The 16,731-nt window shown below is 38.7% G+C and overlaps 1 protein-coding gene across 1 annotated transcript in view; it reads left to right on the forward strand.

Moving 5' to 3' along the window:
- The window catches only part of LOC120103665 (nuclear-pore anchor-like), a 54,882-nt gene extending 39,177 nt beyond the window's left edge, over positions 1-15,705 (forward strand). Inside the window, 15 exon segments of the mRNA XM_039119405.1 lie at positions 884-1,036; positions 1,119-1,172; positions 3,356-3,469; positions 3,570-3,647; positions 5,139-5,288; positions 5,370-5,441; positions 9,130-9,285; positions 9,371-9,424; positions 9,542-9,659; positions 9,747-9,808; positions 9,880-9,987; positions 11,714-11,776; positions 13,764-13,944; positions 14,025-15,262; positions 15,400-15,705. Of these exon segments, the coding sequence (XP_038975333.1) occupies positions 884-1,036; positions 1,119-1,172; positions 3,356-3,469; positions 3,570-3,647; positions 5,139-5,288; positions 5,370-5,441; positions 9,130-9,285; positions 9,371-9,424; positions 9,542-9,659; positions 9,747-9,808; positions 9,880-9,987; positions 11,714-11,776; positions 13,764-13,944; positions 14,025-15,262; positions 15,400-15,477 (2,679 nt within the window). The 3' untranslated portion in view covers positions 15,478-15,705.
- The last annotated feature ends 1,026 nt before the right edge of the window (positions 15,706-16,731 follow it).

The raw sequence follows: 16,731 nt of genomic DNA on the forward strand, positions 1-16,731 counted from the left end.
ACAATAACTATTTAATTTACTAAGTGTAAAGCCATGTCCTTGATTAATAACTGTCTGCTGAACCAAGAAACAATAATAAATCATATTGTAACAATGACATATTTAATATGATGCTGTAAAATGGTAGCAAATGGTCATGTCATGTCTTATAATTCATAGCAGCACTCCTTACACAGAAACCCAAGTCTTTATTTAACTATTTGAGATGATGGAATTCATCTCATATCACAAAAACTATGCCATGTTCTGTGAATTTTTTTGGATATGTATTTATGAGTACACAATTAACCTGCTTGCTAAGACAATCCTGAGAATATAGCAGCCTTACCAAGAATCAATCTAATTACAGTTTGTCAAACTCCAAAAAAGAAGTTCAACCTATGAAGAGAGATGCTGAAGTTATAAAATGCTGCATGATACTCAGATATTAGTAACTCCATAACTTAATAACTCCTCAACTTCTTATCTGGTACAAAAAAATTTGAAGACAAGCAGTGATTTGCAGGTTTCTTTTTATATGAAAGTCCAATGGGGAGTGTTTTTCTTTCTTTTTATTTCTTTTAACTAGGTCTAGTATATTAAATGCTTGATTCCCGTTCTGCATGTGTGCATGTATGGTGTTTCTGTGGCATGTTATATGAATGTGCTGCTGCTCAAACTGCTGGTTGTGCTGGGTAAAATTTATAGTTTGATTTTCTACAAGACTATCTCACTGACATCTCTACTCTTGCCGATCAGCTGCCTAAATGTTAAAGTGCTTAGTATCAGCTGTATTTTTACCATTCTGTTCTGATGAAAATCGTAGTATCTCTGTATAATTGCACTTTTGCTGCTATTTGTAGTTCGATCTTTTTTTTATTGTCTGATGCATCTGCTCTGTCAGAATAAAATATTACACAATCGACTGGACTCTTTACACATTAGATTAGCTGAAAGGGAACAAAGTTATGCGGGATTTTCTTCCCAAAATGTAGATTCAAAAGCTGAGAGTGACTTGCAAAATGTTATCAGCTATCTTCGCAGGTCAAAAGAAATTGTAAGTGGATTTATCTGAATCACTTTGGACAAATACTGTTTTTGTTTCTAGTGCCTTGAAATTGGCCAATCTAATAATGCAGGCGGAAACCGAAATATCCTTGCTGAAACAAGAAAAGTTGCGGTTACAATCACAAGTATGTACCCAAGAAATTTTCCTCTTTATTTGCTAATGACCTAAATTTAAATAAAATGTACATAGTATTCTTAGATACATACTATGCAAAGCTCTCTTCTCTTGAAAAACTTGTATTGTCAGAGCACTTTTGGTTAGGTTGTATATGTTGATATTAGCTGTGCTGACCCTACTTCAAATGCTTCTTTCACTTAGATACATCACATGTAATCCAATTTTTGCCATCCATTTATCAACCGTGTGCCTTGCTTCATGTGTCAAATGTTAGTAATGAAGAAAACAGAACTTAGAAAGAAAAACCTTAGTTGAAACACTTGTACCTAGTCATTAGTACTTCTTTGTATGTTCTGAACCAATTTTCAAAATTGTTTGCTCATCTTCATGCTTGGTTGGCTGATCAAAATATGGGAAAAGGGTATTTACCCCTGGGGATGCACGGTGACCGTGTTGACTTTTCTATAAGGATTTTTTTCTTTGCTTAGCCAACTTTATGTCAGTTTTTGCTGCAGCATCTAAAAGTTGCATGTTCTCTTATAAGCCTGTATATGGAAATATGGTCTGACGCTGTCTGACACATGATACAATGTCCATTATTGTAAGATGGTACCACTGATGTGATGCAATAGCATATGATCTGAATACTTGGAGTGGAACATTTGTCCTTGTTGGAGATGGACCTATATGCATTTTCAGTTCTGTTGAAGTGGTATATGTATCTAGGAGGCTGATATGATATAACCAAGGTCCGCCGTACCGGTACCGGTCGGCGTACCGGTGGCCGGCCGGACCGGTACGGTACCGGTCCGGTCCGGTCCGTACCGGCCGGTACCGGTCCCGTACCGGCCGGTACTCGGTGGTTTCAAAAACCACAGCGCGCGGCGCTGTGGTTCTAAAAAAAAAAAAAAAAATCATACCGGTGCGAACCGGCTGGTTCGCACCGGTACGAGGCCGGTACCGGCCGGTACGGGCGCCGAACCGGCCGGTACGGGCGCCGAACCGGCCGGTTCGGATAAAAAACCGGGAAATACCGGTTTTTTATCCGTTCCGGTACCGGTCCACGGCCGGACCGGTACGTACCGGCCGGTACGGACCGGTACGGCATTCCATGGATATAACACAATAAGCTTTTTGGTGGTTATGTTTCCATTTAATAATTTTTCAAATATGTTGTGCATAAATACAAGGAAAATTGATTTCTCCCCAGCCTGCTGCATCCAACCCCATGCGCATTTATTCATTTAACTAGTTAATTCATGATTTTGTTGCCTCCAATTCTGACTTAAAATCAGTTGAAATTATGTTATGGAAAAGAGGTGGGCTCTTGGTGCTTTTAAATTTAGAGCACCAGTAATGACGCTGAGAGGTGTTTTTTAAGCAACTCACACCATGCCCAAATGAAGTCTGTGTATAAGCAGCATGCCAGATTGATACGATATAGTGCACCACATTAATTTACTATGGTATGGGATAGTACTATGCCATAGTGCACAATATGGTCCTGTGTCTTTCTGATGAGGTAGGATTTTCAGTTTATTGTACCATTTGATTCGGAATGATATTTTAACTTTGATGTGTCTTTCCAAATTTTGTTTTATGAATACCATTTAGATTTTTTTGCCCTCAAATTTGTTTGGTTGTTGATATTTGCTGTCTTTTCTTTTGTTTGCATTTGCTATATACAAAGTATAACACAAGTTTACTGGATAACAAAGTTATAAAACTTAAATTGGATATTAAGCATTATCATCATCTCATTTCGTTAGAGAGGAATGAATGGCCTTTATGCCATAAAACATTATTGAAAATAATTTGATCAGTTTGAAGTCTCCAGTTTGCTCTCGTACTATTATAATGAGTTGTGTTTAAACCTCTAGGTTCTTTTGAATTAATTATTGCAGATCACCAAGTGCTATATTATTCTAGGAATTCTAATCTATCTTCAGTGAGGAGTTTTTTTTTGTAGAAAAAATATTTTATTACGCTGATTGTATGGTAAATGTTTGTTTTGTTATGCCTAATTGCTTCATGCTTCTTATAGACATGAATCAGTTTTTATTAACAATTTACCGTAGCATAAGTTGGTACTTAATGATGTAGTGCCTTATAATATATCTTGTGATTCTGATGGCTGCTTGCTTGCTTCTATTATTGCGTTGACAACTGGATGTTTCTTTGTGCTTGCAGCTTGAGAGTTCTATAAAGGCCTCTGAAAGAGCTCAAACCTTACTACATTCTCAACATGAGAATTCTAGAGCAATATTATTCAAAGATGATGAATTCAAGTCCCTACAGCTTCAGGTGACCTTCTCGTTCTCTTTCGGATCCTCAGAACATTTGATTGGAGTAATACTTGAAAGGGTGCAAGCATAATGCGCCTCCCCTAATATTATTTTTTCAGGTGAGAGAAATTAATTTGCTTCGTGAAAGCAACATGCAGCTTAGAGAGGAGAACAAGCATAATTTTGAAGAATGTCAGGTTTGGACAAACATAAATTTATAATGATCATTTCTATGATCATTGAGTTGCATCTGCATATCTTTCAGATGGGAGTGTAAGAAATCAGTTGCCCGATAATCTGAGCCAAATCAAATCTGTTTTTATGAAGTTGAATCAAAATCCAAATTCGTGCTTGCTTTTACGTATAAATAGATCCAAACCTGAGAACTCAAAGATCATTTCCTTCCCTTTTTTTCATGTTTTTGACAATCTTATCTTCCTCTCTTTGGTCCCCACCCTGCTTTGAGCTGTAGGCCCATTCCCTCTCCTTATCTCCAGTTCTTAGCTTGCCCAGGCCATTGTGCACCTCCCCCATCCCATAGCAATTCCTCACCCTCTTTCGCAACCCTGCATCCCCCTCCATGCCTCACTTGCCCATGCCTAACCTGCCAAATGTTCTCTTCACGATCTCTTAACCCTAAGCTTCATCTGGAAATAAGATTACACTGGAACTCAATCCACGCTTGAGGCTGAGTAGGTGTAGGATTCAGGACAGGACAAACTTAGTAATTCAGGCTTGAAATAAATTTTGGTTCTGTTTGGGCCACATTTAGCCAACCCCAAGCTAGGCTAGTGATCCTATTATCTGAATTATCGTTAAAAAATACATCATATTATTTGCATGTCAAGATAAAGAGCTAAACACATGAAATGTTCCGACTCCCTCTTTGTTTATCCTCTCCACTTCCCCTCGTTCCTTCCTCTCTTCCCTTCCTCTGCGACCTCCATCACTCCTCACCTCCCCTGCTTCTTCACCTCCTCTTTCTCCCCCTCATCTCTTCTGTTTCCATCAGCTTTCTGTTCCATCCATCAATCCCTCTAGTCGATCACTCTCACCTCCATTATCTCTTTTCCATTTTTGACTTCTTATCCCACCATTGCTAGCTACAATACTGCAACTTGCTTTCCACCTCATGCCCATGGCCACCTCAACCCCATTATTATCTACGTTTATAACACGTGCCCCCTATTGCTATTTGCTATCCACCCTTCACAGCCTTTTCCACCTCTCAAATTGCACTCACTCCCTTTCTCCTCCCAAACTACCTCAAAACCATAACACCCTTGAGCTCCTTGGTCGAGAAAGAGAAGGAATCAAGCACAGCTTTTCTCCTTCCCCACTCTCACTCCCATTAGGCTGCTCTAGAGATGAACCAGACAACATTGAAGGCTCTGCAAGTTTGTGTCTAAGATACAAAATATGATCTAAATCTGATTTGATCAAGAATTGGTCACTCATTGCTTACCAAGTTTTGAGTTCATGTAAGGTTTTATTCAGATCCCTATGCAAATCCATATTTCAGCTGCTCCGACATGCACCTGTTGTCATTCTAGTTTCTAGATTTGTGTTAGCTGAATTTTTTTATTGAATTACATAAATTTTATGCCACAATAATTGCTATTCGAATGCCATTTTTCAAACTGAGACTGTTTCACTCATCAAAGTTTGATTTATTGATGTATATGTAGAAACTTCGTGATGAAGTGCAAAAGGCTAAAATGGGAGCTGAAAGATTTGAAAATCTTCTAAAAGAGAAGCAAATAGAGTTTGATGCTTGCCAGAAAGAGGTTGAGATGCACAGGATGGAGATAGGGCATCTGAACAATAGGATTGTTGAGGTATCTTCGGACTTAACACAAAAGAGTGAAATGGTATTCACAATTTGAACTCTGCTCAAGTTGATATTAATTATATTGCAGTTAGTCGAAAGTTGTAAAAATATTGATCCTGCGGAACATGAACGAATGAAGGACGAGCTCCAACAGATTAAGGTAGATCATGGCTCTTATCCTTTGTCTTTGTTATACTTCTGGAAACTTTGATGGCATGGTGTGGTTATTTATAATCATCCAATACCTTTTAAGTTTGGTCATTTATTTTTTTTTTTCTGAGATTTTATCCTGACAGTTGGTTTCTTAAAGTGTTACTGTGGAAATTCTTGCACATCTATCTTGAAATAAAAGGGTTGATTCAAGTAGTCTGATATCAATTTCAGCCCCTCCCTTTTGGTATTGATTTTTAATTGATAGTTGTAGCTTGATTGATTGATTTATGGCCGTTTGTTTCTGTTTTTTTATATATTATTTTCTTCAAACTTCAGGGGAAGCATGAACTTTTGTTAACTTACGTGTAACATATTCTTGATTTCCATTTCAAAAACGATATGTTAAATATTTTGACTTGAGAAACATAAGTCAGCAGTTCTTACATTTTTTTTGTTCGAAATGGAAATTTAGTGTTCAAACTAATCTGTATCTATATATGTTTATGTAATTAATACATTGAAAACTAGACTTCATCCTTGGTATTATGTATTCTTGTCTAAAAATTTGCACTTCTCAGAATGGTGCTTACTATTCAAAATGGTAAAATTTTCCTTTTGTTGGTTTTGGGAGCAGAATTAACCTGCTTAAAATATTATTACTGCCTGGGTCTATGATCCTCGTATGAATTGTCAGCTCAAATCTTCAGAACAAATTCTGGACAGAACTATTACATCCATGAGCTTCAAAAAGAAATATGTATTTTTAGATTGCAAATAGGTTGGCAATAGATAGTGGGCCTTGGTGCAACAGCAAGGTTGCTTTATTGTGGCCTGGGTTTCTTGGGTTCAAAACATGAAAACAGCCTCTTTGAATGCGGGGATAAGTTTGCGTACATATGACCCTCCCTAAACTCTGCAATGGCGGGAGCCTCGTGCATTGGGACGCTTTTTGTAGATGGCGGTGACGATGAGTTGGTCTAGGTTTGGCCAAAATAATCTTCAACCCATGCCCCTCTTATTTATAATCATTTTGAAAAGAACAAAGCCATACAAACCCCTTTATTTTTATGATCCATACCTAACTTGCCAACCTAATTATGACTTGTCAGTAATGGACTCCCTTCAAAACCATTATGGTAGTCAGTGTAACCAAGGTCCACCGTACCGGGTCCGGTAGGCGTACCGGTTGCCTACCGGACCGGTACGGGCCGGTTCGTACCGTGCTCCGGGCGGTACGAACCGGGAAGCTCTTCCCCGCCGGAACCGGGGAAGAAGAAGAGAACCAGAGAGAGCGCGGGGAAGAGAGGGAGAGAGCCCACCTTCGGCCGCCATCGGAGAGCCGCGGAGGGGCGTCGGAGGCCGGTGGGGGGCGGCGGAGCCCGCGGGGGCGCTGCGGAGGCCGCGTCCGCGGCCGCGTCCACTGTTTCTTTCGAAACAGTGACGCGGCCGCGGCCGCGGCCTCCGTAGCGCCCCCGCGGGCTCCCCCGTCCCCCGCTAGGCACCGCCGCCCCCACCGGCCTCCGACGCCCCTCCGCGGCTCTCCGATGGCGGCCGAAGGTGGGCTCCCTCCCTCTCTTCCCCGCGCTCCTTCTTTTTCTCCTCGTCTTCTTCGTCTCCGGCAAGGAACCGGCCTGTACCGGTTTCCACGGCTCCGCCGTACCGGTAGCTGGCCGGACCGGTTTGTACCGGCCCGTACCGGCCGGTACGGGCCGGTTCGGCATACGCTGAGTGTAACATTATAATGGCCTTTATGTAAACATGGCTTTTAATATATTGTAATAAGGATCAATCATCCAATATTCTTCAGTCATCATGTTACGTTGTTCAGCAATCAACATGCCGACTTTTGATTTGCTAGCAGGTTTCTAGGCTAATATAGGTAACTGTCCGGTAGATGATGGGGTTATGGTGCATGTGACGGACACCTGTTAGGATATAGAGTCTAGGAGATAGTCGCCGTGAACACACTCAAGCACACCTGGGAGTTATTTAATTGCGCACAAAGTAGTGAAGGAAATAAAAGCTTAAATGAGTTGTAACGTTATGTACAGTCCTACCATTAGTTATGTAAAACAAAATCTTACCGTGTTTTAGTGTCTAGAAACCTTCACTGCTGGATTCCTTTGAAATTCCAAAAATCTCATTCCATCTAGTGAATTATGTTGTTTGTACCTTGTACTGTATCCATTTTGCTCAGAGGCATCGTACCATGCTATCATGTAGCAGAGGCCCGGACTAGGAGAGGAAGATGCCTGACATTGTTGTAAAAATGAAATGCAGGCGCTAAGATTGATTTTTCAGCACATCCTAGTTACATGTAATTGCATTTGAATAGTAATTTTTTTGAAGACACTTTAACTTGAATTTTGGAATGTCTTGAATTTTGCTATGTTGTGCTTTGATGACTGATATAAGGATGTATAGACTTGCTCGTTTAACTATATAAAGAGGTCTACCACATGAATTAGTTTTTCATTAGGTGAAGCCAATTACAGGATAAAAAATGGTTTATTTTTTTTTGAGTAAAATCCTAGAAGGGACCATGTGTTTGATTTTACTGTGTTGTGCAGGAAAGTAATATATTTGTAAGGAATATGGTATTTGTTTAGCTTAGTTGAGTAGTATCGTTACTTATCATTCCTATATCGCAGCATATAAGATCAATATGTTGCAGTTTATGTAATAATGTCATGTACCACATGTATTCTTGTAAACTCTCATTTGAACCCAAAGTGCCAACTTTATGAATCCATCTTAATAATATGGTATAAATCATTGTTGGCTGTTCCAAATTCCTTATCATTTTTCTACTCATGCTGGTTAAGGCTCACTCTTTCTCATTAATGATCCTTAGAAATACAAATCATTTCCCTCGCCATGGTATCTTAATTTTACATGACCTTGCAGAATCTTTAGCTCTCTGGCTCTTAATCCTCAATGCCTGCTTTACTATGGCCTTATTCATTTCAAAATTTATTGCTCCTACTTACTGTTCATCTGCCTATGCATTCAAACCCTTGACAAATACCAATTACTTCATGCTTGCTACTTCCCTACTTTGGCTTGGTTCATAATCAAAATTCATCAGAAATTAGCATCTTTGTTTTCTTCATGAATGAACCAAAACTTGTCTTATATTGGTGTGGTGCATAGGTTGCACCTCTTGTCTGAAGGGACAAAAATTGGGTAGACATGATCTAATAGCTAGGGTTAGGCTTTAACTGATATAAGAAAGGGTTAAGTAGCAAAGTAAGATCATATAGGTGATCCCAAATTTATAGAACATTATTGCTCATTATTTTGGTTAAGATCTTTCTTTGGAGTGTCGCTTTTTATCATTTTAACAAATGGCGGATTTTGAGGCCATGGAAGGTTGTCTTTCTAAACATTTCGCCCTCTTTATTTGGTGAACTTTTCCTGTTTTTGGAGTCATACTGCTGTTTCATACCTCCCTTTATTTAAGTAAAATTTTAAATTAATTACCAGGCCTATTTTTGCATGTTTGTGTTAAAGCTAATGGCAAAGCCCACCTGTCAGTTTTTTGATCATGTAAAGCTTATCAGCATCTTGAAAGTTGCATTGGTTGCTAAGCTTAGCACAGGTTTCCCGTAAACCTTAGGCGTTGTATTTGGCATATCATTTTGAATTTTACTTTGGTACTCACTAGTATTTTAATTTTGTATGCGACGGCATAGGTCCTGCTGAAAGAAAATGAGATGGAGGTTCAGTTGACAAAAAATCTTCTTTCCGAGAAACAAGAAACTATATCAAACTTGGAACAAGCCCTTGTGAAATGTCAATCAGAATTAGCTGAACAAGTGAAAAGGTTAAATGATGCCCTTCAAATTGAGGTAATTTACTCTAAAGGCATTCAGATGGTATATTTATGCATTCGTTGGACTTAGTAGTGACCACATATTTTACTGTAACACACAGGCAAATATCAGACAGGAAAATGACAAGCAGAAGAAGATTCTTTCTATTTTGAAGGTTGTGGTTTTTCTGTGGAACTCATGCCTGAGCCTAAATTCATGTTTTAATTACAATAAATTTGTGTTGTTAGATGAAACACACTAATTTTTTTTGCTTATTTTTTTTGTGCTTCAGAAAAAGAATGAGACCTTGACAAAAGAGAAGGAAGAACTGAACAAGGAAAACCAAGCCCTTTCAAAACAGATAGAAGATTTAAAATCAAGTACTAATGCCCTTTCGAAACAGATAGAAGGTTTAAAATCAAGTACTAATGACCATAGTGCATCTGTATACTGTTACATGTATTGTTTTCTTTTCCTAATCTGGTCAAACTTGGCAGCCAAGAAGAACACAGCTGACTCAGTGGACCAGGCCGCAAAGGAGAAGGACACCAGAATACAGGTCCACATTCCATACTGAAAATTTATTTTTTTTTGTTCTTGTGGATGTTTCACTAACATATGAGAAACCAGATACTGGAGAAAACTCTAGAGAGAGAGAGGGATGACAACAAGAAAGAGAAAGCAAAGCGGCAAAAGAATGAGAAGGCAGTACTTGATATTATGCAGACAGTAAACAAGGTTTTCTCTATGACTGATGTGTAGCATTTTTGTTCTATTTCTGTATTAAAAAAGCACGTTGCTTCTATATTTTTTTAAGCGCTTGTTAAAAATTGAAACAATTTTTCAACTACAGGCTTATCTAGTCATGTTTGCAATGTCAAATTAAATCTTCATGAATGATGCTTCTTAGTGTTATATGAAGATGGGAACTTGATGTGCAAATCATGTGGTTTCTGTCTTGTTTACATAGAAGGACAGGGCTTACAAGTCCTAAATAACATAAAATGACTTATCTTTTCCAAATAGCATGGATATGCCACAGCCAATTAGCCAATATGTAGTTTCACTTCTCTCTCATTAAAACTATCTATGTATAGTTGATTCAAGGCTACACCATATTTGATGGGAAACTTAGCTGATATATCATGTTCTCTGAAACAAAATTAGGAGCAAAGTTCATATTGGATCTTGATGCTTGTGTTCTTCAACTTAGATTAATGAGAACATAGTTTTTGGGATTCTTGTTTGTTCTACGTCACCATAGAAGTTACCTAATTCTCAATTTAATTGTTATTTTTCTCAAATCTGTGCCTTTATATTCAACCAACTTTTATTCACTTGGTTTTAGTTTGGGTTAGAGCACATGGGCTTCTATTCAGATTCAGTTTTCAGCTAGGAAATTTCTGTTGAAAAATTTTAAGAAAATGTATCAAAATTAAGTAACATAGAAAAAAAACAAAGAAAATGAACTGTGTTAGGCAAAGAATTTACAGCATGTTGAGACCTCTTTAAGTACCATTTTCCTGATTTCATGTTAAGTTGGTGAAAAAAGTAATTAAAAAAATAAAATGTAATGAAGATAATGTTGCTTATTGATTGCAGTTAAGGATGAAAACAATTTAGTGCCTTTGGATTTGAGTTTTAAGGAGCAAACTATGGCAAAAACTTTATTTGAAACACAGTTTCCTTTAATTCTAAATCCTCTCAAAACCCATAAATGTAAGTTTGATTTGGAGCAAATGATTAAAAAATAGAAAGAAATGAAGAAATGGCAATAAATGGCATAGATAGCTCATATGTAAGTGAATTTGGCCTCATAGGCCAGGTTTGCTAAAAACATAAAATCAATCCTATTGCGGATTTGTTCTGGGGAAAATCAAAACTTTCCTGTTTCAGTTTCATATTTCTGGAGTTTCTGACGGGACTGGAAACCTGACTCAGATTGTTCTAACATTTTTACCATGTGAGTGTATCCATATCTCATAATCTGTTCAGCTAGGAAATAATTGTGATAATTTATACAAAGCCAGAATTCATGGTCTGTGCCAATTCATTGTCGAGTTTAAAATGCCTGCTTTGAGACCTAGCAGAGAATTATGACAATTTACATGACATCAGTAACTTGGTAGAGAAGTATAGTAAAGAAATTTGAATTAATAGCCTGGTAAATATGAACTTTCTGCTAGTTAAGGGGATCTCACAATAACAAAATGACCTGCTTATTTTAATTTTAAGCAATCAATTCTTAACTCCAAACGGATTGCAGTATTTGAGAAAGAAATCAGAAGCAGAACAAAAGCATCAAACAGAAATTCACGTGTAGTCTTTCATGAAAGTAATCAATTATTTAGAAGCTTTTTTTGCTCCTCTCTTTCATGTATGCATGAGCAGAATTGTTGTGAACTTTCAAATAAGTCACACATATAAAGAAATCATGGCTAACTTATTTCTGTATCATTTGTAGGATAAGAGAAGGCTTGTAGAGGAACTTTCAAAGCACAAACTTGCCATACGTGCTGTGGTGGAGGTATATATCATTCATTTGACTTCTGTGCAGTTTTCGTTTGTTCCCAGGACCTTGACCTTCTGTACTTTAGTTTGCATTTCGTCAGTTCATAGATTTTGCATTTTAATGTTACATCTGCTTTGCTTATTCACAATGATCCACACAGCTGACTTGTTAATTGTGGTACTTTTTTATAAACTCTTCCACTAAACTCTTGATTTTGATAATTTTAAAAAAGATGCCTTCATCAAAATTGATGGCGAGAAGATACTAGAATTTGATTATTTCTATTATCTTGGATTCATTGTGCAATAGAATGCAGAGATTTTTGAGACATAACTGATGGTATGTGAGCTGATGGATGAAGTATACAGCTGCCTCTGAGGTGTGAAATGACCGCTGCTTAATTTTGACAATTCTCTCTCATTGGAGGTTATAGTTATCAAGCTGTGTATTTGAAGGAACGTTTTTCATGGATGTGCATCCTTTTGAACCATGAAACAGTCTTTTTCTAATCTAGCACATTAACGAGATCAGCAGGTTAAAAGATTCTTTTGAAACCTGGAATATAGTCTTCTGATATTATTTTTGTTTAAGGCTCAGTGCTTTCTAGTGATTGCACATCATTCTTTTGCCATGTCAGTTGATTTATCTCACCTTTTTGTAGGAATGTTCTCATTTGTTTATCCATAACCTGGAAATTGAGAATAATCTTTCAAATAATGTAGGTGTTGAGAAATATTCTTTATTTTGGCGGGTTGAAACCTCCAGATGTTGGTTGGTACTTAGTCCTCAAACAGTGGAGTTATTGTACTTAGTCCTCAAACAGTAGAGTTATTGTACTTAGTCCTCCAACAGTACAGTTATTGGACTTATGAGCATTGACCAATACTCTATGCTCCTTGCATGGTGGCATTGTGGCTTGGTGGGTTTGCAATCCAAGTATCGAGCATGGCTGTGAAAGCTTACAGTAGAGAGTTATACATGCATGTACTCTCATATATTCATGCACATGCCCATGCATGTGGATGAAGAGAGAGAAAGACCGGACCACCTTTCTAAAGGAAACTGTTGGTATCTTTAATAAGTGAATTTGAATTATAGAATGGAGCTGGGCGTCTTCCATCTGTGTATTTCAATGTGCCAGCTGCTTCTTGTTTGTGCGGTGGTGGCTGCAAGATCAGCAAGCATAAATGGAAGTTATGGTCCTTAGAGCAAAGAGAGAAGCTGGGAAGGAGTGAAATAAATGAGGAAGCAACAATCATGGATCAATGTTGCTGGCTACTGGAGTTTGTTAGGTTCATATGTGGTCTGGTGATAATGACATCATCACAATCTATGTGGAGGATCAACTCTGTTTCTGTAAAAATTTTACATCTAAGAATTTGTTTATTAAAACTATCTTTTTTCCTATGGAATAAGGTTGGGTTTCAGGTTGGTCGTTGGGTTGCCAATAGCCTAGCAAAAATGTTAGTAGGTCAAACTTTCATTCGTGGAGCTTGTTATACTGCCAGTACAATTAGTTTTTGATGGCTTATGAGCCCTACTGCACCCCAAGAACTACTACAAATTGGAAAGTGCTTGGAATAGCTCTAATATTTGCAATGACACCAACTATAATTGTATTAAAATGTCATTGGATGCCTTTCTTGCCAACATAACATGGTAAAGGAACCAGTATCACGAAACCATCCAGTTTGCACCTCTCATGCTTTTATAGAATGAGAAACCATGTGTTCATATGTATGTTTTCTTTCTGGAGGAAGTCCACATATGGTTGTGCATTCTTACCTTCTTGGATTTATTTTCTCCTCTTACTTGCAAATGTTCCAGTTCTTGTTTTGCAATGGAATTTTCAAGGCTAGATTTCATTCTTTTTCCATATATAACAGCACATTCTTTTTCCTTTTTTTTCCTTTTTGGAGGTGGGGGTGTTGCACATTTCTTTTTGGTTGTGTTTGTATCCTTATTGGATTTATATTTTTGTTTTCTTTGCGATTGTGTGCAGGGAACTGGACTAACTGATACTCAACTTCCTCCTGGGTTTAGCTTGGATGAAGAAACTCATAAATACTTCTTTTCCACTTCTAACTTGGGAGAAGCAGTGAATTCCCTTTTAAATGATGGTCAGGGAAGTCATCCCCTCACTTCAGACACATCAACTGTGGATACATCCATGGCCGCTCCAGGTTCTGTTCAGTGTGATTCACATTGGTGTGTTTTCAAGAAGCTTCACAATTATAAGTTGTCTTTTTTATGCTTTCTACAGGTCGGCAGGTTCCCTCTCAGCAGGCGAGACTTTCTACTACACCTCATGTGAAAACAACACAGGAAAAAGAGAAAGGGTCTGCTGTGGTCAAACCAGTTAGTGAAGCCCGTAAGGGAGGGAGGCGGCTTGTACGTCCTCGTCTTGAGAGGCCTGAAGAACCTCAAGTTGACATAGAAATGTCAGGAATGGAAGGGTCTACTGCAGCAGAAGAGGGAAAAGTTGGTACATCTCATGAACCAGAACTTTTAGGTGACATTTCTTCGCGACATCCATCTTCTGCTCGCAAACGCCTGGCTTCATCATCAGCACCAGAGCTAAGAGAAGAGTCTGTTTCACAAGAAGAGACCGGACCTGATGTTGCACCTCCATTGAAGAAATCCAAGGACTCTGATGTCCAAGAGGCCTATGAAGGAAAAACCATCGCATCATCTTCTGAGAATCCTGACACAGCACCACAGTCGTCTGTTCCATCTGTTGATATTTCTGATACACAACCACCTGTGGAAGATACGGAATCTGATCAAGCTCCAGCCTTGTCAGGCGAGGATATTGTGGACACGGCGAAGGATGATGCTGCAACAAATGAAGAAATAGAGGAACATCAAAAGCTATCAATGGATGGTGCAAATCAAGAAGATGACATTCAGTATGAAGGGGATGCAATTGCAGAAGAGGTTGCTGATAAGTCTAGAGCACCATTGGATTTGCTTGATGAATGCTTAAAGAATGAAGATGGAAAAGAAATATTGCAGTCTTTAGCTGCAGATGGTGAAGAAGAGAGGGAAGAGGGGGAATTGTTGCCTGATGAACCAGAACAGCAACAAGAGGATGGTACATCAGTAGAATGCCAGCATGAGTCTGCGCCTGGTGATGGAGATCGGACTGGGGATGAAACTGGGGAGCTTGTTGAGGCTGCCTCACCTGAAGTTGTGAGTGAAAGTGTTGATGCTATGGAAGAGGTTGCTGAAGGCAATGATAACAGTGATCATGGTGCTCCTGATACTGTGCAGAGTCCACAGACATCTGCAGGCATATCTGAGGTTCCACCAAGCACTCCTCCACAAAGTGCAGTCTCGGAACAGCAGAGTGCCAGCACTGTTACGGATACAGAAGAATCACGGGGCCACAGAACAATAACCATATCTGAGAGAGCTAGACAGAATGCCATTTTGAGACAACAAGCCAGAATGACAGCTCAGCCACCCTCAAGAAGAGGCAGAGCTGCTGGGAGTTACAGGGTACATGGTCATCTTTCCCTTGATCTGTGCATCAGTTCAAAGTTACCATTTTTCTTATTGCTTTATCACAGATGACGACTGATTATTGGGATTTCTTCATTCACGAGTTTATAACATATAATATTATGCTTTTACAGAGAGATGGCAATCGGGGGGGATCACGAGGTGGCCGAGGGGGACGTGGGTCAGCATTTGGTGATAGAGAACAAGTTTGATTGATGGGCAAATAATAAGCCCTTAGACGTTTCATTTATATTTCCTGCACTTGTAAATTTGGCTTCAGACATGCCTGGGTTTGGCGGAGCCGTGCTTTAATTTATAAGTTGCTAAGATGAATGTTGCCGTCCATATGTATTGCTCTTGATTCTGCTTCTTTGAAGCACTTTGTCATAATCTTGGTTCAATGTTTAATGTCATGCCTAGTAAATTTTACCGAACCATAACCCTAGCATATCATTAGATTCAATGCTCACTGGAGAAAACTTGATGTTCAAAACTAGCATTGATGTCAGCGTCAATTGTGCTCTGCAGCGTCTTGAAGCTTTTGTAATTTCAGGGTTCCAAGAGGTGGCTCAAGATTGCGTGAGATAGGATTTTGAGTGATCCCATCCTAGAATGTTGTGTTGCCTAATGATTACGCTGACTGCATCATGCTCCAGCCCTGATATGGCATGTTGTACTTTGAACCCGTGGTGTTTTTTTCTGCAGCAGGCCTTTCTGGAGATTTAAGAAGTACTACTAAAGTTCCTCATTATTTGTATATGAAGCGAGTAAGTTGTACAATTACATTGGTTTACTTATTTATATTATTCGTCTATTTCCATCTGCTGCTTACCACCCATCTTCTAGGGAGGTCGTAAATTTGCGTTGAATACAGAAAATAGAGTAGTGTATACATATACGGAATTTTTGTCTAAGCTTTTATATATATTTACGGAGGAGTGCTGGATCTTTGCCTTTGATCTTGATCTCCAAGGCGAGGTATGTAGCCAGATTTTGCATGGTTCAGTTGTAGGGGGAACGATGATCATCAATCATAATTTGATTTCAGATTTTTTGTATTTTTAATTATAATATCGTTCTCAGAAGATTTTCTGGAAATACATATTAAAAAGCCCTGCTCCAGGCACAAACTTTGTTCCCTCGATACCCAGGCACAAAATTTAATGATTTCGCTTAGAATAATCACACCATACGTCATCTAATTATTATAGTGCTGAAATGACTGCTACCACCCTGCGGGGGCAGAATCATGGCTTCAGCCTGCACGGTTCATTTGAGAGAAAACATTTTGAAATTTAGAAAAAGAAAAATGCAGAATCCACCAAATGTTTAAAAGCTACACAGATCAACTGCCTAAAGTTCATAAGGCATGTTAACGTCGCCAGCATAAAATTTACTAGAAATTTCTATGCACATATCACAACCTAGGCCTAACAGTCCCTATTAAGAGTTGCCTCGACCACTGA

This window comes from Phoenix dactylifera, unplaced genomic scaffold (assembly GCF_009389715.1).
Source record: "Phoenix dactylifera cultivar Barhee BC4 unplaced genomic scaffold, palm_55x_up_171113_PBpolish2nd_filt_p 000544F, whole genome shotgun sequence".
Taxonomy (NCBI): Eukaryota; Viridiplantae; Streptophyta; class Magnoliopsida; order Arecales; family Arecaceae; genus Phoenix; species Phoenix dactylifera.